This window comes from Arachis stenosperma, chromosome 3 (assembly GCF_014773155.1).
Source record: "Arachis stenosperma cultivar V10309 chromosome 3, arast.V10309.gnm1.PFL2, whole genome shotgun sequence".
Taxonomy (NCBI): Eukaryota; Viridiplantae; Streptophyta; class Magnoliopsida; order Fabales; family Fabaceae; genus Arachis; species Arachis stenosperma.
Genome location: NC_080379.1, coordinates 134098416 through 134124468, shown reverse-complemented (window position 1 = coordinate 134124468; position 26053 = coordinate 134098416). Strand labels below are relative to the sequence as shown.

The 26053-nt window shown below is 42.4% G+C and overlaps 1 protein-coding gene and 1 non-coding gene across 2 annotated transcripts; one reads left to right on the top strand and one right to left on the bottom strand.

Annotated features, from left to right (window-relative positions):
* Window positions 1–20840: 20840 nt before the first annotated feature.
* On the bottom strand, window positions 20841–20948 carry LOC130971906 (small nucleolar RNA R71). The gene has a single exon (XR_009083108.1). It is a non-coding gene; the product is annotated as a small nucleolar RNA R71 (small nucleolar RNA).
* Window positions 20949–25384: 4436 nt separating this feature from the next.
* On the top strand, window positions 25385–25783 carry LOC130966716 (uncharacterized). Its single transcript, XM_057891537.1, has one exon. The coding sequence runs from the start codon at window positions 25385–25387 to the stop codon at window positions 25781–25783; it is 399 nt and encodes a 132-aa protein (XP_057747520.1).
* The last annotated feature ends 270 nt before the right edge of the window (window positions 25784–26053 follow it).

Here is a 26053-nt window from a genome sequence, read left to right as displayed (position 1 = left end):
CCATTCTGTGTTTCAATGGATAGTGAGATGCCAAAACTATTCAGAAGCAAAGAGCTACTAAGTCACGCTCATCTGATCTTTACTAAGCTTCATTTGAAACTTAGAAATTTATTGTATCTTAATTTTCTTTTTATCCTACTGTGTTTTTAGTTGCTTGGGGACAAGCAACGATTTAAGTTTAGTGTTGTGATGAGCTGATATTTTATACGCTTTTTGACATCATTTTCATATAGCTTTAGTAGTTTTTATTAAGTTTTTATAGGTTTTAGTGTTAAATTCACATTTTTGGATTCTACTATGAGTTTTTGTGTTTTTGTACAATTTTAGGTACTTTCTAGTTGAAATTGAGGAGCTGGAGCAGAAGTCTGATTCAGAGACAGAGAATGCACTGCAGATGCTATCCGGATCTGACATCCTTGCATTCAGAAGAGCTTTTCTGGAGCAATAGAGTTTAACTGGAGCACTCTCAACGGCTATGGAAAGCTGAATTCCAGAGCTTTCGAGCAATATATAATAGTTCATACTTTGCTTCGGATTAGAAGGCCCAAAACTAGCGTCCAAACGCCAACTACCTGCCCCTCTTCCAGGTGTCCAGTGCCCAAAGAGCAGAGACTAATGTACAAACGCCCAGTGAGGACCCCCTAGCTGATGTTCCACGCCCAAGAGACCTCACAACACGTGGATCTCATCAAAGCTCAGCCCAAACACTCACCAAGTGGACCCCAGAAGTGTATTTTAGCACTAAATAAACTATTTTACCCTTACTAGTCATCTGTTTAGTATTTAAAGGATTAAATTTATGTAATTCAGACGGGAGGATGCTATTTTTTGAGTATTGCATTGTATTTTACTTCATTATGAGTTTCTAAACCTCTTAGGTTGAGGGGAGGAGCCCTACTGAGTCCTATGAATTAATAAAAGTATTACTGTTTCTTCTTCGATCCATGTTTGATTTACTTTTAAGATGTATATCCGATCCTCATCGTGGTGAATAGGATGATCTAACAAATTAGCTCTGTTCATCACATTAAGATAAATGTGCCTGACAAATACCCGCGTCTACTTGGGTTCGTGTGAATACTTGGCAGGAAAGCACGAGCCAACAGCTATATTTATACATCTCTCAGACGGTTAATCCACAACTTCGTTGAGGACTTCTCGAGATAGCAGTTCAGCCAATATCCTGGGAGATTAGGGTCTCCGTGATATAGGCTAGAATCCATAGAAGCAGTGTTCTCTGATCTAGAAGATTCAACCTTGTCTGTGGCGTTTTGAGTAGGATCGCCAAGAGAATGAACTGCTAGAGCTTCACCTTCCGTCAGATTGAATGACCACGGGCAATGGCATTTGATCTGGAGTAGAGAAGATCAATGACCACGGGCAATGGCTTTGATAACATACAGCATGCCATGAAAGAAGATCATTCACAAGCAAAGAAGACAGTAATACCAGAGTTAATTCAGAACGACAAAGTAACTTCAATCCTTAACCCTATTCCTATTCCTATTCTTTAACTTTATTACAATTCGGTATTCCTTTCACAATCAACAACCTTCTGATCTGCCTGACTAAGACCTGTAAGATAACAATAGCTTGCTTCAAACCACAATCCTTGTGGGATCGACCCTGACTCGCTCAGGTATTACGTGGATGACCCAATGTACTTGCTGGTACAACAGTACGAAGGTGTGGGGATTCGTGCTACCACAAACCATATTCAAGTGGGAAAGTAAAGTTTAAGGATTAGAATTTTACCCACTTGAATATTGTGTTGGATGGTAATGATCTTGCAAGCTCCACTCCCTTGTGGTCTTCCTTGACTACTTCCACCTCTTGGCAAGCTTCTTCAACTTCAACTTCTTCATCTTGGTAGCTTTCTTCCAAGTCAATTGCTTCTTCATTGCTTACCAAGGGCATGGGAGGTTGTGTATCTTCTTCTTTGGCCTCTATTTCATGTCCAATGGGAGGGGATTCAATTGTGGATAGAAATTTTTCAATGATTGAATCCACGACTTCCAATTCTTCGTTCATAACATGCTTTGGAGGTTGCGTATCCTCCTCAACATCAAATTCAAACTTCTTGGAAGGAGGATTTATGACTTGTGATTTCCATGGAGGTTCTGCATTTCCTAAGTCTTCAACCACTTCTTCTTCTTCGACAATTTTGGCCTTTTCCACTTGCTCTAGTACAAAGTCTAACTCCTCATTCTCCACCAGATCTTCTAATCTCTCCTTTATGCTATACTCCTCATTAGATTATCCACATATGGCCATGGGGGTACTTTGAGTGTCAAAGCGTAGGGAGACTAAATTATTTACTACCTCGGTCAAGGTAGCCACGAATTCTAATGTCCTCCTTTGAGTTTCATGTTGCTCATGAAGTAGTGAAGCGAGAAAATCATCTATTGGGGGTTGAGGTAGATAGGAGGGTTCATTGGTTGGGAGAAAGGGTTCATGATAGGAAGGTGATTCATCTTGATAAGGATATGGAGATAGTGTATATTGAGGTGGTTCTTGGGAGTATGGGTATTGGAATCATTGTGGTTCTAAGTATGGCTCATATGGTTATTGGTACGGTGGGTAACGATTAGGATCATATGGAGGTGTTTGGTGGTAAGGGGCTGGTGAGTATGGTTGTGGGTTATGTTGTGGAGGAGGTTCATAGGCATATGGTGGTGGTTGGTTATAATCACAAGGAGGTTCACCATAGCATCGGATTGATACGCATCTTGGAATGGCTCTTGCTCATAGCACATTGGAGGAGGCTGTTGCCAAGAAGGTTAATCATAAGCATATGGCTCCTCCCACCTTTGATTGTTCTATCCTTGACGCATGTTCTCATTGTAGCTTCCATTTCCTACAATATAATTTGAACCAAACTCATAGCCAAAGTGGTGAGAATTCATAGTAACAAGAGAAAATAAAAATAAAAACTAACAAGAAATAACGAAATTAAACTCCTAAAACTAGCAATAACTAACAAAGAAACAAAAGGCAAACATATTCACAATATTCACAATATTCATAATAACCAATAATAAGGCACACATTTGAAATTCTCCGGCAACGGCGTCAAAAACATGACGGAGGAAAATTGTCAGTAAAGAATTTCTCAAAAAATTCTCATTGCAAGTATAGTTCTAAATTGACAATTAATCCTCAGTCAACGTTTAATTAGGTTGTCACAAGTACAAACCCAAATAAAAATAAACCAAAGTATTCAAACCTCGGGTCGTCTCTCAAGAAATTGCAGGGAAATGTGTTTATTATTGGTTATGATGTACTTCTTTTTTGGGGTTTTGAAATAAGAAACAAGAAATGTAAAATGGCAAGAAAATAAACTAATAACTAAGAAAGCTCTTAGCAAGGAAAGGGAATTAGAAATCCTATCCACATTATCATCGTCAATTGTGATGGTAAATGTAAATTGCCTTCACTTTGTTAACCTCTAACCATTGAATGAAAGTCAAGTGCATAAAATCAACTTGAGTTCACAAGTCCTAGTCAAACCATAGCGAAAGACTAGATTTAGTGAAGTTCAAGCTAACCGGCAACCTTCAATTACCAATCAACAAGAGATTTCGATAATTCAAGAGTCTGCAAATCACCAACCAAACCCAAGAACACAAAAATCTATTTTAAAATCCAACCAAGCATTTCATCAAAAACTTGGAAGGCAAAAAATAAAAATATAGAAAATTAACAAAAAATATTAAATCTAAATTACCAATTGCAAGAATCAATAACTAACAATTAAACAAAGCAACAATAAACATAGGAAAAACGTAACAAGAGTTCATAAACATAAAAATAGCATAAAAAGGGAAATTAACAAAGTAAACAAAGAGACCCAAGACAATAAAGTATGGAAATATAAATGAAACTACACTGAAATAAGAATTAAAAAGAAATTAAACTAATCTACCCTAATTTCTAGAGAGAAGAGAGAGCTTCTCTCTCTAGAATATAACCTAAAGCATGATACTAAGCTAGTCCCAATTGCTCCCCCCTTGTTCTTTTATGAATTTTGCATCAAATAGCTTCAGAAATGAGTGGATTTGGGCTTCAGCTAATCCAGAAATCGCCCCCAGTGTGTTGACTTTGATGAGGTCACGTGACGATTGTCACGCGTATGCGTGGGTCATACATACGCGTCTCTGGCAACTTTTTTCATCACGCGTACGCGTCAGTCATGTGTACGCGTCACCTTGACAAATTTCCTCTTTGCGCAATGATGTAAGAATTACTGTCGGCCTATAATTTTCTCAATAGAAATAAGAACTTCGTTGTAAGCATAGTTCCAAACCAACAAATAACTCTCAATCAATTTTAATTATTGGTCGTCACAAGTACGAACCCCAATAAAAATCAACTGAAGTATTCAAACCTTGTGTCATCTCACAAGGAATTGCAATGAAGTGATCAATTATTGGCTATGAAGGAACAATGGGGTTTGATTTGGTAATAGGGCAAGAAAATAAAGCAAGCAACTAAAGAAAGCAAGTGAGTGAGAAAGCAATGTAAGCAATGTAGAATATAAGCGGGGGCTAATGCCAAATACGAGTAGGGTTCTCAACTACATGGTAGCTACAACATGTGAGTGAGAAAGCAATGTAAGCAATGTAAGCACAGGGCATATCACTAATACTTGATGCAAGAGTAAAATCAAAGCACAAGTAAATTACATGAAGAAAACACTCGAAAGCATCAAGTTCGAATAGGAATTAACACAAACAAGATTAGTGATAAGTGTTCATACCCTGACCGGGCTCCTCCAACTCGGCAAATTCACAAAAGGTCCGACCTCGTCCTAAGGCTCACGCCTGAAAGGTCGGACCTCGGACATTAAAGCAAGGAAGGACCATCAAAAGGAACGCAGCCCAAAAACCTAAAGGCCGAAATAGGCCTAGAAGAGGCGGCTCCGCAAAGATAGAGATAAAACTCCCAAAAGATAAGATAAGATAAGAATATCTTATCCAGGGAAGATCACGGCCAACTACTATAAATACACTGGAGCACCCAGGTATGGCATTCATTCCACATTCTACATATATCTGCTTGAACCCATGCTAACTTAAGCATCGGAGTGTCATTGCAGGTACAACCACCAACCACTCTACATATCAAGCTCGGGTCCCTGACCCCCACCTCGGGCCTCTCCAGACGACCGAGCTACACGTTTCAAGTAACCCTCGGAACATTGGCGCCGTTGCCGGGGACCTGGAAGTCATCCCTCTACCATGGCGGACGACCCTCACAACAATGACCGCGCTGCATCTGAACAAGAGGAAGAAATTGACACCGGAGAACGTCCGGACAGCCCTCTATCACCACGCACTCCAGGAGGAAACAAACAGAATCGCCCAAAGACATCACTCCCAAACAAAGATCCACAAATCCCGAAAAAGAAAGAGCTCGGAAATTCTAGAAGCAGTCCAGGCACAACAAAACCGACTGAAACGACTCGAAGAGGACATAAAGAACAGAAAGAAACTGAACAAGATCTGAGGAGGGAGACTCGAAAGCGCAGAGAATTAGAAGAAAAACTGCGGAAAATAGAGGCCAACCTGAAAGGCCGGACAGAACGCGGCACCACCCCCGAAAGCAACCATGATCCCTTCACGCAAGAGATCATGAAGGAGAAGGTACCGCGAAACTTCAAACCACCCGATATGGATCTCTACGACGGCACCACCGATCCAAGTCACCACCTCAGCAACTTCAGAAGCAGAATGTACCTAGTCGACGCCTCCGACGCGATTCGGTGCAAAGCCTTCCCCACCACTCTCACCAAGTCAGCCATGAAGTGGTTCGACAATCTGCCACCAAGATCAATCACCAGCTTCGAAGACCTGACCAAAAAATTCCTAACAAAGTTCTCTATTCAAAAGGACAAGACAAAACATGCCCCCAGTCTACTCGGGATCAAACAAGGTAACCAAGAAACCCTCCGAGAATACATGGAGCGATTCAACAAAGCCTGCCTGGACATACAACACTTACCCACTGAAGCAGCCATCATGGGACTAGCAAACGGCCTAAAAGAGGGACCGTTTAGCCAATCCCTATCCAAACGATACCCGACCTCCCTATACGAGGTGCAGGAGCGGGCTGAAAAATATATCAACATGGAGGAAACCTCCCAGCTAAGAGACTCTTCTAGGAAGGAATCAACCTACCCACTCCGAGATCGAGATCGGGAACAGAAGAAGAAAGAAGAACCCAACTCGGACAAGCCACGGAAGTACCACAACTACACCCCCCTCCGAGTCTCCCTGGTAGACGTCTACAGAGAAGTATGCCACACCGAAAAGATCCCCCCGCCCCGACCTCTAAAACACAAGAGAGCGGGGAGAGATCGGTCCGAGTACTGTGAATATCACAAACTCTACGGTCATTCTACTAACGACTGCTACGACCTAAAAAACGTTATAGAAAAGCTAGCCAGAGAAGGAAAACTCGACAGATACATAGCAGAGAAAGGAGAAGAGACCAGGAAAAGAAGGCGGGGAGATAACGAAGGTCGGACCGAACAAACCCCGCGAACCCCCGAAAGGCACGTACCATGATAAATGGAGGTTTTGCAGGCGGTGGAACATCCAGATCCTCACGAAAAAGACACCTCAAAGAAGTCTATCATGTCCGAGAAGACAGTCCCCTGCCCGAATTACCTACTATCTCATTTACCCGAGAAGATGCTCAAGGGATAATACCCGGGCCCGACGATCCAATGGTAATCACCATTATCCTAGCAAACGCCAACTTACATCGAACCCTGATTGACCAGGGAAGTTCAGCAGATATCCTGTTCAAAACGGCCTTCGACAAGCTCGGACTTGAAGAAAAGGAGCTAAAGGCCTATCCCACCGACCTATTTGGGCTAGGGGACACCCCGATCCATCCCTTAGGATACATCTCGCTACACACTACCTTTGGAAGAGGCGAGCAATCTAAAACATTAAGCATCGACTACATTATAGTCGACGTCACTTCAGCATACAATGCCCTCATTGGGCGACCAACCCTAAACAGATTGGCAGCAATAGTCTCGACCCCACACCTCTGTATGAAGTTCCCTACCGCAAAAGGAATCGCTACCCTAAAAGGTGACCAAAAACTAGCGCGGCGATGCTACAACGAAAGCCTGAGCCTAAAAGGGAAAGAGATCAACACAATAGAACTCGGACGAGTTCAAGCCCGAGAATATCTTCGGCCACAACCAGAGGGAGAAACCAAAAAAGTCCAGATTGGGAACACACCTGAAAAAATAACAAACATAGGAGCAAACCTTGAGGCAGGCCTAAAAGAGGAACTCATAACCCTCTTAAAGGGGAATTCCGACCTCTTCGCCTGGAAAGCCTCCGACATGCCAGGCATAAGCCACGACCTAATGTGCCATAAACTATCAGTATACCCGGGATCCAGACCTGTCCAACAAAGACGCCGGAAGCTCGGACCCGAACGCATGCAAGCGATAGAAGAACAAGTACAAGCACTGCTAGATGCAGGGTTCATTAGGGAAGTAAAATACCCCCTATGGCTCGCAAACGTGGTCCTGATAAAAAAGCCTAACGGAAAATGGAGGATGTGCGTCGATTACACGGATCTCAACAAAGCCTGCCCCAAAGACCCATATCCACTACCAAACATCGACGCCTTAGTAGACGCAGCCTCAGGCTACAGATATCTCTCCTTCATGGACGCATACTCGGGATACAATCAAATCCTGATGTACGGACCCGACCAAGAAAAGACCTCGTTCATAACCCCAAGGGCAAACTACTGCTACGTAGTAATGCCCTTCGGGCTGAAGAACGCAGGGGCAACCTACCAGAGGCTAATGAACAAAGTGTTCTCAGAGCACATCGGACTACAGCTGGAAGTGTACGTCGACGACATGCTGGTAAAGACACAAGAAGACAGAAACTTGCTGACCGACCTCACCAGTGTCTTCGGCACCCTCAGAAAACACAACATGAGACTTAACCCGACAAAGTGCACCTTCGCCGCAGAAGCCGGAAAATTCTTAGGCTTCATGCTGACTCAAAGGGGCATCGAAGCGAACCCAGACAAATGCCAAGCAATACTCAATATGAAGAGCCCGACGTGTGTCAAAGAAGTACAGCAACTGAATGGAAGGCTAGCCGCCCTATCAAGATTCTTGGCGGGATCAGCGATAAAATCACTACCTCTCTACTCGCTCCTAAAGAAAGGGAAACCCTTCTCATGGACCCCGGAGTGCGAAAAAGCCTTCCAAGAATTCAAGGAATTCCTCGGGCAGCCACCAATCCTAACCCGACCTTTAAAAGGAGAAGAACTCGTACTATACCTCTCGGTTGGAAATCGAGCAGTCGCTTCAGCGTTAATACGAGAAAATGACCAAGGACAACGCCCCATATACTTCGTAACCAAGGCACTACAAGGGGCCGAATTAAACTATCAGAAGATAGAAAAATTCGCCTACGCCCTAGTGTTCACAGCTCGGAGGCTCCGTCCCTACTTCCAAGCCCACACCATCAAAGTCCGGACAAACCAACCCATGAGACACATCCTACAAAAAACAGACCTGGCAGGACGAATACTGCAATGGGCGGTGGAACTGTCCGAGTTCGACCTCCACTATGAAGCCCGGACTGCTATAAAATCTCAGTATCTAGCTGACTTCATCGCAGAATACGCTGAGACCCCTGGAACCCCACTCTCATGGAACCTGTATGTCGACGGGTCCTCAAACAAAACTGGAAGCGGAGCCGGGGTTATACTCAAAAGTGATCAAGGAACGCGGATAGAACTATCCCTAAAATTCGGGTTCCAGGCTTCGAACAACCAAGCCGAATACGAGGCCCTACTAGCAGGCCTAAAGCTAGCCGAAGAGATCGGAGCCCAGAAAATCACGATCTTCAGCGACTCCCAGGTCGTCACGTCACAAGTAAATGGAAGCTACCAGGCCAAAGACCCAACTATGAAAAAATACCTGGACCAAACACAGGCACAATTACGCCACTTTTCAGAAATACAGATCCAGCACATACCTCGGGAACAAAACGCCCGGGCGGACGCCCTCTCAAAGCTCGCCAGCACCAAGCCCGGAGGCAACAACAGAAGGCTCCTCCAGGAAACCTTACAATCTCCCTCCGTGATAAGAGAGGAAGAAACGCTAAATATATCCAACCAACAGCAAGGATGGATGACCCCCATACTCAACTACCTGAAGTCGGGAACTCTCCCCACCGAAAGAAAGGAAGCTAAAAGACTCACGAAAGACGCCCAGAATTATACACTAATTCACGACGTATTATACAGAAGAGGATTCTCAAACCCCCTCCTTAGGTGCGTCCCGACCTCAGAAACAAAGAGCGTCCTCGAAGAAGTCCACAGAGGCATGTGTGGGAACCATCTCGGAGCTCGGGCATTATCCAAGAAAGTAGTCCGAGCCGGGTTCTACTGGCCGACCTTGCAAAGAGACGCAACGGAATTTGTGAAAATATGCCCCCCCTGCCAAAAACACGCCAATTTTCACAAGGCACCCCCCGAAGACCTTATCAGCATCACCGCACCATGGCCCTTCGCAAAATGGGGACTTGACCTACTCGGCCCGTTCCCCCAAGGACCGGGGCAAGTCAAATACCTCATAGTAGGGGTCGACTACTTCACAAAGTGGATCGAAGCTGAACCCTTAGCCACCATTACGGCTCAGAAAAGTCGCAAATTCCTGTACAAAAATATTGTCACAAGGTTCGGAGTCCCCTACTCCATCACAACAGACAATGGAACACAGTTCACAGACACAAGTTTTCAGAACTTGGTGGCCGAACTAAAAATCAAACAGCAATTCACCTCAGTCGAGCACCCACAAGCCAATGGACAAGCAGAGGCTGCAAATAAAGTTATCTTGGCCGGGTTAAAACGGAGACTCCAAGAAGCCAAAGGGGCATGGGCCGAAGAGCTTCCCCAGGTGCTATGGGCATATCGGACAACTCCACACTCTACAACGGGAGAATCGCCATTCCGACTAGCCTATGGGATGGAGGCAATGATTCCTATCGAAATAGAGGAAGGGTCACCTAGAACCATCTTCTACAACGAAAAAGGTAACCCGCAGGCACAAAGGGAAGAACTCGACCTCCTCCCCGAGGTCCGAGAAAGAGCCCGAATCCAAGAAGAAGCCTTAAAACGGCGAACGGCACTCAGATACAATCAGAAAGTAATAAAGCGAAGCTTCTCCATTCACGACCTGATTCTAATCCGAAATGACATCGGAACACAAAAGTCGGGAGAAGGAAAGCTAGCTGCAAATTGGAAAGGACCCTACAAGGTATCAGAAGTCTTAGGGACAGGCTACTACAAAGTATCCGACCTAGAAGGCAATGAGCTGCCCAGGGCCTGGCACGCCTGTAATCTAAGACGGTACTACAGCTAGAAAAATTTAACCCGAGGTGTACTCTTTTTCCCTACAAGGGTTTTTTAATGAGACACCCGGTCAAATGAGACACCCGACCTAGTCAAGGGTAAACACTCTGTAAATATTCTTTCTTTTTTAATACTAATCAAATTTTTCCATTTTCTTTTCTCCTTCCTCATGATGAAACAAATCCTAGAAAGTACCCCGCCAAGGCGCATTAATTTATGCTCGGCAAAACGCAAAAAATCATTTGCCAAGAGACCACACAAGGTCGGCAAAAGATAAAGCGACGAGGTTCAAATTAATGTGAGAAGTTATAAAGCAACTCTGAAAAGGCTCGAAAAGCCAAATAAAAAGAGATTACAAAAATAACTTAAAAGGCCGACCAACGACAAGGTCGGACCCAACAAAGGGAGGTACTCGAACGCCCGAGGTCCAAGAAAAAGCCCGGATCCAAGAAAGAAGCCTTAAAACGGCGAAAGCCAAGATTTCGAAAACGCTTGCTAAAAAGTTGTTATCCAAAAACAACTAAAAAGCATAAAAGCGGAACAAAAAGTCAAAGCGCAAACAAGGGTAAAACAAAAGTTTCAAAACGCTAGCTAAAAAGTTGTTATCCAAAAATAACTAAAAAGCATAAAAGCGGAACAAAAAGTCAAAGCGCAAACAAGGGTAAAACAAAAGTTTCAAAAGCGCTAGCTAAAAAGTTGTTATCCAAAAACAACTAAAAAGCATAAAAGCGGAACAAAAAGTCAAAGCAAAACACCGCATAATAAGCTAAAAAAGTTACTACAAAGTAGCTAATAGCAGAAAGGCGTCCAAAGCGTTCACAGAAACCATCCAAAAACAAAAGAGCCCACAGGCCGGGCAAAGAACCAAAAATAAAAAATTACAGAGGATCAAGGTCCTTTCCGGACTCCACATCAACAGAAGGCTGCGGAGGAAACATAGAAATCGGGACTGCATCGACGGCACCGTCATCCCGGTTTAAAACCTCCATGCCAGATCCATCCCCGGCCAAGGGTGAAGTCGGGTTCGCAACCGGAACATTGGGGTCGGACACCGGAACCTCATCCTCGTTGGGAGCAGGAACAATCTTTCCCTCCACAACAACGTTATCCGTACTAAATAAGCTCAGATCTAGGTCAGGAGCAAGAACCCGGACCTGATCCTTCAAATTTCCAAACATAGCATCCATACCCTTGGCCACATGACCCTCTAGCTCGTAAAAATCATCCCGAGCAGATTGCAACCTCTCCTTTGTCTCCACAAGCTCGGCATATATCCGAGTATAATTCTCCGTCGCCGCCTTCGCCATCTCCTCAGATGCTTTCGCTGCCGCCACAGCCGCGGTAGCTTTAGCTTTCTCCCTCTCCAAAGACGCCTCCAGCTCAGTAATCCTAGCGGCCTTCAGTTCACTAATCCTCTCAAACTCAGACTGAGCCTTCTCAAGTCGGGAGCTGGTCGCACCAAGGGGTGATTTCTTGAACTCCCGAGCAATAGCGGCATGAAGACTAGCCATCCGGACACAACTCCGCGCCATATACTGAAAATGATGCTCCATAGACACATCATCAGTAGAAATAAAAGTCTGAGGGAGAATATGCTGTTCAATCCAACCAAGAGCATCAAAATCCTTGTCATTAAAACTCGCAAGCTCTTGAGAGGTCTTCTGTTTCTTGGGAGGAGGACCCGAGGACGAAGGTGGGGAAGAGTGACCGGGTCCAGAGGTCGGAGGATCTTGATTTATAGCTCGGAACTGGGGAGTCAGAATAGTCTTCGACCGAGTCATAACACCCACAGTAGTTTTCTGCGGAGAAGATCGGACAGAAACCTCCCCAGCCTCGATATTTCGAGCAGCCACAGACTTCTTCGTCCGACGAAGGAACTTCATGGAATCCGCCTGAGAAGACATCTCTGCAGAAATAAAAGAAAAGGATTACCACATCAGAAACTCCACCGAAACTAAGCAAAACCAAAATACTAAAAAAGATGAATCTCGGAGAGGTCGGGAACTACCTAACTCGGAACGGAGAAGGCTTGGATCTCCCAACATTTTCTTCGTGTCCAAGTGAGGTGCCCGACCCCATAAACTGCTCACCACACCCACAAAAGCCTGCTCCACCTCATCTAGACTCTCAAAGGTATACTTAGCAGACACTACATTCTCCTGCCAACAAAGAGGAAAAGAAGGCTCCCCACTCTCATCTAGAAAGAAAGGTCGGACGTCTCCAGTAGCCCGAACCTTGAAATAAAAGTTCTTAAAATCATGAAAGGACTCATCATACAGGGTACAAAACTTCCTTCCCTGGTTAGCCCTAAAAGAGACCCAAGATACCTTCCCTCCACCCGACCCCGGCTTCGTCAACACAAACAAGTAGGAAAAAAGAGAAATAGAGGGAGCGACGCCCAAAAACTGACACAAAAGTTGAAACAGCTTTAAAAACGCCCAAGAATTTGGATGGAGCTGCGTAGGGGCAAGGTTACAAGACCATAACACCTCGGACTCCAGGTCGGTAAAAGGAAGTCGGACACTCAGCTTAGAGAAAAAACAATCATAAGCATAGAAAAAGAGCTTCTCAGAACTATCTAAGGGCGGAAAGCACACTCTCTCCTCGGAATCCGGGGCTACTAGTTCATAATCCCTCTCAGACTCTCTATTTTCACATATGCTACAGTGCCTACGGAACCTAGCCAAATACTCAGAATCTACCACAGAAGGGACTCTTAGAGGAAGAAGGTCTACCCAACCAAGACCACTTGGAATCTTGGTCGACATCGCTTGAAGAACCTTTCGAGACATAAAATTCTTACCTACAAGGAAGAATACAATAGCAAAGCAAAAATCACATAAAGCAGACAGCGAAAACCCACTCAGCAAAACAAGAAACAGAAACCCAAACGAAGAAAATGCAGTAACCCGGAACAGAATACCAGGGAACAAAAAAGAGCCCCCCCATATACAAACAACAACGCAATGGCGGCGCCTCTTTTCGGGGCAACCCAGGCATAAAGAAAAAGAAACAAACAAGAAACACACAAAGAAACAAAAGCATATGTGCACGAGAAAAGAAAAGCATGGGAACAAACCTGGAGAAAAGAAACGAAGACGACAAGCTCTGAAGCAAGGAGAACGAAACACAGAGGAAACCCCAGAAAGGCACACGGAGAGATTCGGGGAAGAAGAGCAAAAAGAAAGAAGAAGCAGCGCTCGAGAAAAGGATAAGACGCAGAAAAGGAGGAAAGGGGCAAATAAATAATGCCTTCACAGAGCCCGAACGGAAATCGAGGAGAAACGGTAAAATGCAATAAATGCAGGAACGGCCATTTTTGAATTTTGAAAAACTACTATGCCCGAGCTCGACCTCCCAAAAAGGACGAACTCGGGCAGGGGCACTGTTCATACCCTGACCGGGCTCCTCCAACTCGGCAAATTCACAAAAGGTCCGACCTCGTCCTAAGGCTCACGCCTGAAAGGTCGGACCTCGGACATTAAAGCAAGGAAGGCCCATCAAAAGGAACGCAGCCCAAAAACCTAAAGGCCGAAATAGGCCTAGAAGAGGCGGCTCCGCAAAGATAGAGATAAAACTCCCAAAAGATAAGATAAGATAAGAATATCTTATCCAGGGAAGATCACGGCCAACTACTATAAATACACTGGAGCACCCAGGTATGGCATTCATTCCACATTCTACATATATCTGCTTGAACCCATGCTAACTTAAGCATCGGAGTGTCATTGCAGGTACAACCACCAACCACTCTACATATCAAGCTCGGGTCCCTGACCCCCACCTCGGGCCTCTCCAGACGACCGAGCTACACGTTTCAGGTAACCCTCGGAACAATAAGTATAAGAGCATTTGGTCCCATCCTAACTCAATGATAATGAAGCACAAGAATGAAGAATAATGAGTTAGGAAGGATTAAGGCACTTAATCTTGTGTGTGGAGCAAATATTACAATTAATGTTAAACAAGTCACAAAGCACCAAAATAATGCAAGAAATTCTCAACAGTTGAGTAGGAGAATTCAACACCAATGTTAAAATAAGAAACTTAGAAAAGAAAATAAGAACAAGCTATAAAAACAAATTTAAAATGTAATGAATGAAAATATGCAAATACAATAAACAAATGAAAGATGAAAAAAAATGAGAAATGGAATCTTAAAGAGAGAGAGAGAGAAGAAGAAGAAAGTAAGAAAGGAAGAAGAGAGAAGAAGAAAGGTAGAAAGAAAGAAGAAGAAAAGAAAAGGAAGAGAGAAGAAGAAAGAAGAAGAAAGGAAAAGAAGTAGGAGAGAAACAGGGCGCAAGGCGACACGCGCGCTTTGGCGACGCGTGCGCGCGAAGAGTAGGAGGGCAAAGCGACACGTATGCGTGGGACGTAGAAAGCACAGGTGACGCATAAGCGTCACCCACGCATACGCGTGGGGCCAAATTATGCTGTTTGCACAAAACCAGCACCGCTCCAGCACAACTCTCTGGCTTTGGTACCAGGAGTCCCAAAATGTCACATGACGCATGTGCGTCGGTCACGCCTACACGTGGCATGGCATTTCTTTTTTTTATATATAGAGAGGCATAAAACGGAAATAGGGCACTCTCCTAACCTATATACATTCAAAAGCAATCAAAATTCAAATTTAATAAAAATCTTTTTAGTTTTTTGAAAATTTTCAAGTACAACACAAACACAACTTATACTTCAAGCAAAACACAATTCAACAACAACTATTCTAATCAAAACATAAATCTAACAAATAACCTATCAATCAAAGCAATGTAAAGAGTACAGAAATTAAGAAAACTACCTACAATGGTAACTCAATTCATTCATTGATTATATATATAAGAGAATGGAAAAAGGTTATCATGGTGGAGTGTCTCCCACCTAGCACTTTTAGTTTAAGTCCTTAAGTTGGACATTTGGGAGGCTCCTTGTCAAGGTGGCTTGTGCTTGAATTCCTCTTGGAACTCCCACCAATGCTTGGTCCTCCATTGTGCTCCAAGATTTTCAATGAGTTGCACCAAGTCTTAATGGAGTCTTTCACAAGCTTGGAGCTCCCAAAGTTGATCCTCGTATTGTGGTCCGGGATCCCATATCTTATTTTCACACCCGTCTTCTAATTGGTCATCATTGTTCCATTTGGGTGGTAGGCATATAGAATTCTCATTAGCGCACCAAATTCTCCTCCTAGACCCATACAATTTAGCACTCTTCCAACGATGGGATCTATGCCTTGAGGGTTCAACCTTGATGAGCCTAACATCATCTTTCCAACCACTACACAATTCTCTCCTACTCTTAACTCCACAAAGAGCTCTAAGTTACCCATTCGTTTCAAGCGAACTATATTCAAGTAAGAAAGTAAAGCTTAGGGGTAGGAATTTTACCCACTTGAATGTTATGTTGGATGGTGACTTAGGAAGGGGTGGTCCCAATGATCTTGCAAGTTCTACTCTCTTGTGCTCTTCCTTGACTATCTCTACCTCTTGGCAAGCTTCTTTAATTTCAATTCCTTGGTCACCAACTTCTTCTATACATCCCTCATTGCTCAAACCATATGTCGGAGGTTGTACACGGTCCTCCTTGTCATCAATTTCATGACCCAATGAGGGAGGTTCATCAATTCCAAAAGACACATTGGTTGGTGTGGAATCATCTTCAATGATGGAGCTTGCTTCTTGCTCAACCTCTTCCTCTTGGTAGCTTCCTTCCAATTCAATCTCTTCTTCATTGCTTACCAAAGGTATGGGATGTGAAGTATCTTCTTCTTTAGTCTCTATGTCAGGCCCAATGGGAGAGGATTCTATTGTAGATAGAAACTCATCAATGATTGAATCCACCTCTTGATCAACCTCTTCAAAGTCTTCAACCATAATATGCCTTGGAGGTTGTTGATGCGAGCAAAACCGTCGGTTAAGAATTTCTTCTCGGTTAAGGAGAGATAACCTCGTTGCAAGTATAGTTCTCAACCAACAAGTAATGTCCGATCAAAGTTTAAAATTTCTAATTATAGTCGAAAGTCTTTCAACCTCGGGTTGTCTTTCCTAGGAACTAATGCCAACAAGTGCACACAATTTTGGTTGTGAAGATCAAAAAGGTATTTTCAATGATAAGAAAGCAAACAAATAAAGAGATAAAAGAACTAGATAAAATTGCAATTAATAAAGTAATAAAGGAATAAAAGAACTATGTGTGTAATATAAACAAGTAAAGCAATAAAGTAATGGAAAAGGTGGTTCAAAACATAAACGAAACCTTGGCTTGGGATGAGTTATGGAATCCCTTCCTTTCCATAACCACAACTATGAGAATTGTGATGGATTAATCTCACTACGTCAACCCTTAACATCGAAGGATAAGTTAAGTGAGCATAATTGTTATTAATCCACAAATCCTAGCTAACTTACTAATTACCTTAGTAAAAAGCTAGCGTTAGTGGAAACAATAACAACTAACAACCCAAGAATTATCACTAAATATTGGACATTATGACTCTAGTAATTCATATATTCATTTTCCCTAAGCCAAGGGGTGAAATTCTACCCCATAGCTAAGGTTAACATTTCATCAAACACCTAGTATGCATATTTACAAAACATGGCAAAATTGGTAAATTAATAAAATCTATGAACCATAAATTATCAAAATCAATAAAAGCAACTCAAACAAACATAAAATAAGCATCACATCAAATTCATTAACAAGAACTCAAAATTGCAAAACCATGTAAATTAACAAAGGAAGTTAAAATATATGAAAGTGTAGACAAAGCAATGTAATAAAAGGAGACAATTAAAGAAATACTTACAATGTAAATTGCAAAATCCAAAAGCAAGACTTGAAGTATAATACTACAAACCCTAATTAAAAACCCTAAGAGAGAATTTCCTAATCTATACTACTCTTACTCCTAATGTGTTTTTCTACCCTACGAGTGAGCTCCCTTTGTTATATGTTGATATGCCCTTAATATAGCCTCCCAAACCAGCCTTCAGCACTTTAGAAATGGGCCTAGAGACCCTCAAAACCGCGCAGCACGTGACTTTTTAATGGAGGCATGCGCTGGTACCTATGCGTAAGCACAGGTGTGTGCGTCCGCACACTTCCCCGAATTTCCACTTGTGCGTATGCACAGAGGGTGGTACGCACGCACGTGTGCTGATTTCCTTCTTGTGCATACGTACGCATTCTTGTGCACACGCACGCATGGCTGTGTGATTCCTCCTTATTTTCTTCATGTTTTCCCCATTTTGTACATGCTTCCTTCCTTCCACTTTTGCATATCCACTTTTGCATATCCATTCTTGCCTCTTTGACCTGAAATCACTCACAAACATGTCATGACATCAAATGGAATAAAAGTTAAATTTAATTACTCAATTTAAGTACAAAAACACATGTTTTCACATTTAGGTTCAATTTAGGGATCAAACACAAAAGTATGCTATTCTGGTGCTTAAGTGTAGATTTATGTGATGAAATCCACTCAAATCAAGCCAAAATATATCAGAAAATATGGATTCATCAGTTGTACACCCTCTTCAACATCAATATCAAGCTTCTTGGAAGAGGGCTCTCTAATTCTACATTCCCATGGACTTCCAACATCTCCTAGGTCTTTAACCACTTCTTCCGGCTCAATTGTCTTAACTTTCTCCCCTTGTGGCAATTCTTGCTTCAACTCCTCTTCTCCACCTTGAAGCTCCAAATTCACTCCCTCACTATGCTCCTTGATTGCTTTTCCATATTCAACAATGGGAGTGCCTTGATCGTATAGGCTTAGACGGGAGGAGACCATGTTGCTAACGGCTTCCGCCATGGTAGCAATCATGACTTCTAACTTCTTGAAATCCTTTTGCATCTCCTCTTGCCTTTGGATGTAAGAGCTAATATCTCTTTGTTATTCTAGAATGAAGGCATAGAGAGACTCATCCATTGGAGGTGGTGTGGGAAGAGAGGGTTCATTGTTTGGGAGAAAGGGCTCATAATTGAAGGGTGGTTCATCTTGGTAAGGGTATGGAGATGGTGTATATGGAGGTGGTTCTTGGGGGTAGTTCTGCTGGAATTGTGGTGGCTCTATGTATGGTTCATATGGCTCATAATGTGGTTGGTATGGTAGATAAGGATTAGGTTCATCTGGAGGTGTTTGGTGGTAGGGGGCTTGTGAGTATGGTGGTTCAAAACTAAGTTGAGGAATAGGCATATGGTGGTTGTGGTTGACAACCACAATGAGGGTCACCACATCTGTTAGATTGGTATGCATTAGGAGTTGGATTATACCTATAAGAGACTGATAAACCACTATTTTATAGTTTATATTGTGTTTAATTGTGTGGTTTTGTCATGATTCTTACCCACTTATTCATCAATTTAGCATGCATTTAGATTTCCTTCCTGAATTTATCACATGTTTGAAAATTGCTTCCTAGAGACTTTAATTATTTAATTTTAATTCTCCTTTATTCCATTCGATGCCGTAATCTGTGTGTCAAGTGTCTCAGGCTTTATAGGGCATGAATGAGATGGAGATTGAAGAGGAAGCTAGCAAAAATAGAAGGAACACAAGAATTGAAGGAGATAACCAGCGAAAAGTGACGCGGTCGCATGGCTCACGCGACCGCGCGAAGGAGCATAAATCGCAGTGATGCGACCGCATGGCTTGCGCGGCCGTGCGGATTGGAAAGCACAAGCGACGCGGTAGCGTGGACGACGCGAACGCGTGAAGAGGAAAAGCGCCAGCGACGCGTCTGCATGGACGACGCGATCGCGTGACATGCGCGATCTACATAAACTGCAGAATCTGAAACCAGCGACTTTGGACCCTATTTTGGCCCAGTTTTCGGCCTGGAACAGCAGACTAGAGTCGGAGAATATGCAGAAACAAGGAGGACACAATTCATTGAGTAGTTTTAGATCTAGTTTTTCACTCTCTTAGGTTTTTCTCTCTAGTTTTTAGAATTTTAATTTTCAATTGGTCTTAGCATTGGAACATTGAGAAGAGTCATTTCCTCATCAAGACTTCATCATTCTAGTTTGTTCTCTTAACTTGGTTTTATTCTTCCATGTTCTTTGCTTTGTTCAATTTTGTCATTCAGATATTTTTATGATTAATTAATGCAAGGATTATTTCTTTTTAATTTAATTTCCATTCCAATAATCATGTCTTCTTTTAATTCCCTTTCATATGCCATGGATTTTTTATTTACAATGAGTGAGTAGTTTCATTACTTGATGGGGAGTTGATTAAAAAGGAACTCTTGAGTTGGGAGGATTGGAAGGAAAATTTGTAATTGGGTTGAATGTTGGATTGCTATCCTGTCACCGACGCCAATCCCTTTAAACTAAGTGGGTTGCAACTTGTGAACAGATCTGGCATTTCCACTTGTTTGACTTTCTCCTACCTAGTAAGGGATAACCAAATGGAACAACTATTAATTATAAATTAATCTTACAATCACACCATCAATGATAGAGATTCTAACCAATCAATTCCCAGTCAAGGCCTTTTATTTTTATTATTTAAAATTACTCAATTTAATTCCCAATTTACTTAGCTCAACTCTTTTTGGAATATCTGATTAATAAAACAGCACACTTTTCTGCAACTCGTTGGGAGACGACCTGGGACTTAAAACTCCCAGTAATTTTAATTTAAACTTTCAGTGACATATTTCTAAATTGATAGGCAGATTTTCGGTGAGTTAAGAACTATACTTGCAACGCAACCATTTTAATAAATTTTTAATTCACCAGCTTCTGCACTCCATCAATTTTTGGCACCGTTGCCGGGGAGTTGCAATAGAGTGCTTATTTTATTAATTAGAATTTATTTATTTGCATTTTATTTAATTTTGCTACTATGAGCTGCGTATTTCTTCCGTCAAATGACACGTTCACCTCCTGATCCGCGCTTGCTAATATTCGATCCTGAAATTGAAAGAACAATTTCACGAATAAGGCGAGAAAAGCGTAGGTTAGCCCACTTTGAGGGCGGATCTGAAAGTGAATCTGAGGAAGAAACCAGCCCCCGTTCTACTGATTCGATTGTTTTACGTGCAGAAAACATGGCAGCTAGAAGAATTACCATTCAGGAGGAAGGAGCTCCTGATTTTACACTGCAACCGTTTCAAGCGCATCATCCAGCGGTAGCTACGAATTTTGAAATAAAGACCGCACTGCTAAATTTGATGCCGAAGTTTCATGGCCTACCTGCTCAAGAGCCTATCAAGCACTTGAGAGATTTCCAGGCAGCCTGTTCTACTGTCAGGCGTGATGGCGCTGATGAAACTTCAATTCTGCTTAAAGCTTTTCCGTTCTCTCTTGAGGGAAAAGCAAGAGAGTGGTACTACACTCAACCTCTAGCAAACGTATCCAACTGGGATACACTCAGAAAGGAGTTCCTGGAGAAATTCTTCCCCTCTGAAATTACTGATAAACTGAGGAAGGATATCTCTATAATTGTTTAGGATGACAGTGAGACTCTCTTTGAATACTGGGAGCGCTTCAATAATCTTCTGGAAGCATGCCCCCACCACATGATTGACAAGATCGTGCTACTCAGCTATGTCACACAAGGTATGAGGCCCCAAGATAAGACCACATTGGAAAGTGCCAGCAATGGGTCTATGAAGAAGTACAAGACCACTGATGAAGCTTGGCAATTGATCAGTGATTTAGCTGAATCTACTCGGAACCACAGACAGAACCAAGGCCGTTCAAGGGCCGTTGCAGAAGTATCTTCTGGCATAGAGACTGCTGCTCTAAATCGAAGCATCTGTGAAATGACCAACCTGTTTAAGCAATTGTAGTTAAATCAACAAGCTCAGCAAACTCAATCGCAGCAAAACCAACAACTAGTCCCACAAAGAATTTGCGAAATTTGTGCTGATTACAGCCATTACACTGATGAATGCCCGCAGCTCCAACAAGAAGACAACATGGTGGCATCCACTCACAACTTCTATGACCGCCCCAACCAAGGGTACAATCAAAGTGGAAATAATAACCATGGATGGCAGGACAATTCAAACCAGAATTGGAGGGACAACAATAATAGGGGAGGCAGAGATAATCAGGGAAATCAGAGGTGGAATAATTACAACAACAGGCAGCAAAATCAACCTTACCGAGCACCTCACCTGAGGCAAAACCAAGGACCACCGAACAATCAGCAGCAACCCTCTCAAATTACTCATTCTTCTGTATCTTCTAATGAAGAATTGTTACAAGCTTTTGAGAAAAGACAACTGGCCATGGAAAATACACTCATGAACAGTATTAACGCCAGTCTGACTGGTTTCACCTCTACTCTGCAAGCTTTTATGACACAACTTGGTTCAGCACAAAATTCCAGTAACCAACCTTCAAGCACCACTGGAATCCCCTCTCAACCATTGTCCAATCCAAAGGGAGGCATTAATGCCATCACCCTGAGGTCCGGAACCACACTGCAGGAGAGGAATCAGGAGGAACCAAGCTCACCAGAATACGCCTCAGCTGAAGAGGTGGTAGAGATCGAAGATGTTGAACAGGAAGAGGATATACAGGACACAATTGAAGAAGAAATAGCTCAACCACAGGAAGAAGCACAAAAAGGTGCAGGCACCACAGAAAACACTACTCCCATTCCATTTCCACAACTTGCAAGGAAGCCTAGGAAGCAGCTGGAACCTGATCCTAAAATGGTAGAAATATTCAAAAAGGTTGAGGTAACTGTTCCCCTTTTTAATGTTATTCAGCAAGTACCTAAATATGCAAAGTTTCTAAAAGACTTATGTATCCATAAAGACAAAATTAATGAATTAGAAACTATTCCTTTAGGCAGTTCTATATCTGCTTTAATGGGAGGATTACCTGAAAAATGTAGTGATCCAGGTCCTTGCATAGTTAGTTGTACTATTGGTGGTGTAGTAATTTATGATTGCATGTGTGATTTAGGAGCATGTGTCAGTATAATGCCTTTGTCTATATATGATGTTTTAAGGGTCCCTCCTTTAAAAAGGTCGGCAGCTCGTTTTGTGTTAGCAGATAAAAGCATTATTACAGTGGCTGGAGTTGCTGAAGATGTTTTGGTGAATATTAAAGGGCTCACATTTCCCACTAATTTTTATATCTTGGAGATGCCCCATAATGATTCAGATAAGCCATCATCAATCCTACTTGGAAGACCATTCCTGAAGACATCAAAATTCAAATTGGATGCTTTTTCAGGAACATACTCCTTTGAAATAGATGACAGCATAGTAATCTTCAATCTGAATGGAATCATTGACAACCCCCCAGAAGATCGTTCCATCTTCCAGTGTGATGTCATAGACGAAAGTGTGGCTGAAGTTCAAAAGGAAGAGTTTGAAGGGAAGCATACGGGACAAGGTCCAAGTGTGGGAACCCTCTTAACTAACAATGAGGACACTTCGCCATTTTCACAAGCCCCAGATATCCCAGAGCCTACCGATGATCAAAAGTTAGAATTGAAACCTCTCCCTCCACATCTCAAATATGCTTACCTTGAGGCTGAGGAGAAGTTTCTGGTTATTATTGCAAGAGAACTGACTTCTCAATAAGAAGAACAGCTACTTGATGTGTTGAGGAAGCATAAGAAGGCAATTGGGTAGAGTTTGGCAGACATAATGGGAATCAACCCTCAAGTATGCGAGCACAGAATATTTTTAGAAGAGGGAGCAAGACCTGTCCGTCAACCACAAAGAAGATTGAATCCTACCATCTTGGAAGTTGTAAAAAAGGAAGTGACCAGACTATTGGAGGCCGGTATCATATATCCCATTTCAGACAGTGAATGGGTAAGCCCAGTACAAGTGGTGCCCAAGAAGTCCGGAGTCACTACAGTGAAAAATGAGCATGGAGAGCTCATAGCAACTAGAGTTCAGAATGCGTGGAGAGTCTGCATTGATTACAGGCGTCTCAACTAAGCTACTCGTAAGGATCACTATCCACTTCCATTTATTGATCAAATGCTGGATCGCCTGTCAGGTAAATCGCATTATTGCTTTTTAGATGGTTACACAGGTTATTTCCAAATTCATATAGCTCCTGAGGATCAGGAAAAGACTACTTTTACATGTCCTTTTGGGACCTATGCTTATAAAAGAATGCCCTTTGGCTTGTGCAATGCACCAGCTACTTTCCAAAGGTGCATGATGAGTCTTTTCTCTGATCTTATTGAGGACTGTATGGAAGTTTTTATGGACGACTTTAGCATTTATGGTGATTCTTTTAACCTTTGCTTAGATGGATTATCTAGAGTATTAGATAGATGTATTAATACAAACCTTGTATTGAATTTCGAAAAATGCCACTTTATGGTAAAGCAAGGGATTGTATTAGGACATGTGGTATCTAATAATGGCATTTCTGTAGACCCAGCAAAGGTGAATGTTATTTCTAGTTTACCTTACCCCTCTTCTGTGAGGGAAGTCCGTTCGTTCCTTGGCCATGCAGGTTTCTACAAGAGATTTATTAAGGACTTTAGTAAGGTGGCACTTCCCTTATCCAGATTACTACAAAAGGATATTGAGTTCGAGTTCAGTGAGGATTGCAAACAAGCATTTGATAAGCTAAAGACTGCTCTAACTCAAGCTCCAATTGTGAGAGGACCCGATTGGAACCAGCCATTTGAAATCATGTGCGATGCTTCCAAGCATGCAGTAGGAGCAGCACTGGCTCAGCGTGAAGGTAAAGATCCTTTTGTTATTGCCTATGCGTCTAAGACTTTAGACACTGCCCAGTCCAATTATACTACTACTGAGAAAGAGCTACTTGCTATTGTTTTTGCTCTGGATAAATTCCGGGCTTATTTACTTGGTACTAGAGTAGTAGTGTATTCAGACCATGCAGCTCTAAAGTATCTACTGGCTAAAAAGGAATCCAAACCAAGACTTATACGTTGGATACTGCTGTTACAAGAATTTGATTTAGAAATCAAGGATAGGAGTGGTAATCAAAATTTAGTAGCAGACCACTTGAGTCGCCTTGAACATATTAAGGATGATTCTACTCCTATAGATGATAATTTTCCTTTTGACAACTTACAAGCAGTATCTGAGGTAGTCCCTTGGTATGCACCTGTTGCTAATTATTTAGTTAGCCGCACATTTCCTCCACATTTTTCTAAACATCAAAGAGACAAGCTGAAAAGCGAGTCTAAATATTATATATGGGATGACCCATATTTATGGAGATGTGGCGCTGACCAGATAATTAGACGTTGTGTATCTCAATCAGAATTCCAGTCTATTTTAGAGGCCTGCCACTCATCTGAGAGTGGAGGACATTTTGGCCCCCAACGAACAGCTAGAAAGATCTTAGACTGTGGATTCTGGTGGCCTACTCTTTTTAGAGATGCTGCTGAGTTTTGTAAATCTTGTCACCCATGCCAGAAATTTGGTAACATATCCAAGAGGGATGAGATGCCTCAACAATATATGCTTTTTTGTGAAATTTTTGATGTTTGGGGCATTGACTTCATGGGTCCATTTCCAAATTCTAGTGGATATTTTTATATATTGTTAGCTGTAGATTATGTTTTCAAATGGGTGGAAGCAATTCCTACCCACACTGATGATGCTAACACTATTGTTTCCTTTGTGAGAAACCATATTATATGCCGCTTTGGATCACCACGAGCAATCGTGAGCGATCAAGGCACCCATTTTTGTAACAGGAGACTAACAGGATTGATGAAGAAGCATGGGATAATCCATAAAGTTGCAACAGCTTACCATCCCAAACTAATGGGCAAGCCGAGGTGTCAAACAGAGAAATTAAACGTATCTTGCAAAAGATAGTAAAGCCTCACAGAAAAGAATGGAGCACCAGACTACAAGATGCATTGTGGGCATATAGAACATCATACAAGACACCCATTGGGATGAGCCCCTTCCGCTTAGTTTATGGAAAAGCTTGTCATCTCCCAGTTGAAATCGAACACAGAGTCTTTTGGGCAGTTAAAGAGTGCAACATGGGGATTGAGACTGCTGGAGTTGAAAGAAAGTTGCAAATGCAGGAACTGGAGAACCTTCGCCTAAAAGCTTATGAGAACTCCAGAATATACAAGGAAAATATGAAAGCTGTGCATGATCAAAACATCAAGAAGAGAGAGTTCCAACCTGGAGATTTTGTTCTCCTTTACAAATCTCGACTGAGGCTCATGCCCGGTAAGTTGAGATCCAAATGGGAAGGTCCATACAGAATAGAGAAGGCTGAACCGTACGGAGTTTATCACCTAAGCCATCCTTCAAGTTCTGAACTTATTAAAGTTAATGGACACCGCCTGAAGCTATACTATGGTGAAAAGGTGCAGAAAAGCAAGGAGCTTGAGATCTTCCGCCTGGAAGATCCCTACATAGCAACAGACTGAGCTAGTGGAGCGTCCAACTTACGGACGTTAAAGCAAAGTGCTTGGTGGGAGACAATCCACCGCGGTATGATCGTTCTTTTCTTCACATTTAGTTTTTCTTCTTTAAATGACTCTTCTCTTTATTAATGCTTTCGTGCTCTTTCAATTACATGTCTTTATCTTTCTTAAAAAAAAAAAAATTTCGCCGCGCGACGCGATCGCACAAGCGACACGTCCGCGTGGCAGAAGGAGTACAGAAAAATAAAAGTGAACAGAGAGTCACGCTGGAGC

Bases quoted from the DNA above. Each gene is read 5' to 3' on its own strand.
- LOC130966716 (XM_057891537.1), top strand. From the start codon at position 25,385: ATGGGGATTGAGACTGCTGGAGTTGAAAGAAAGTTGCAAATGCAGGAA.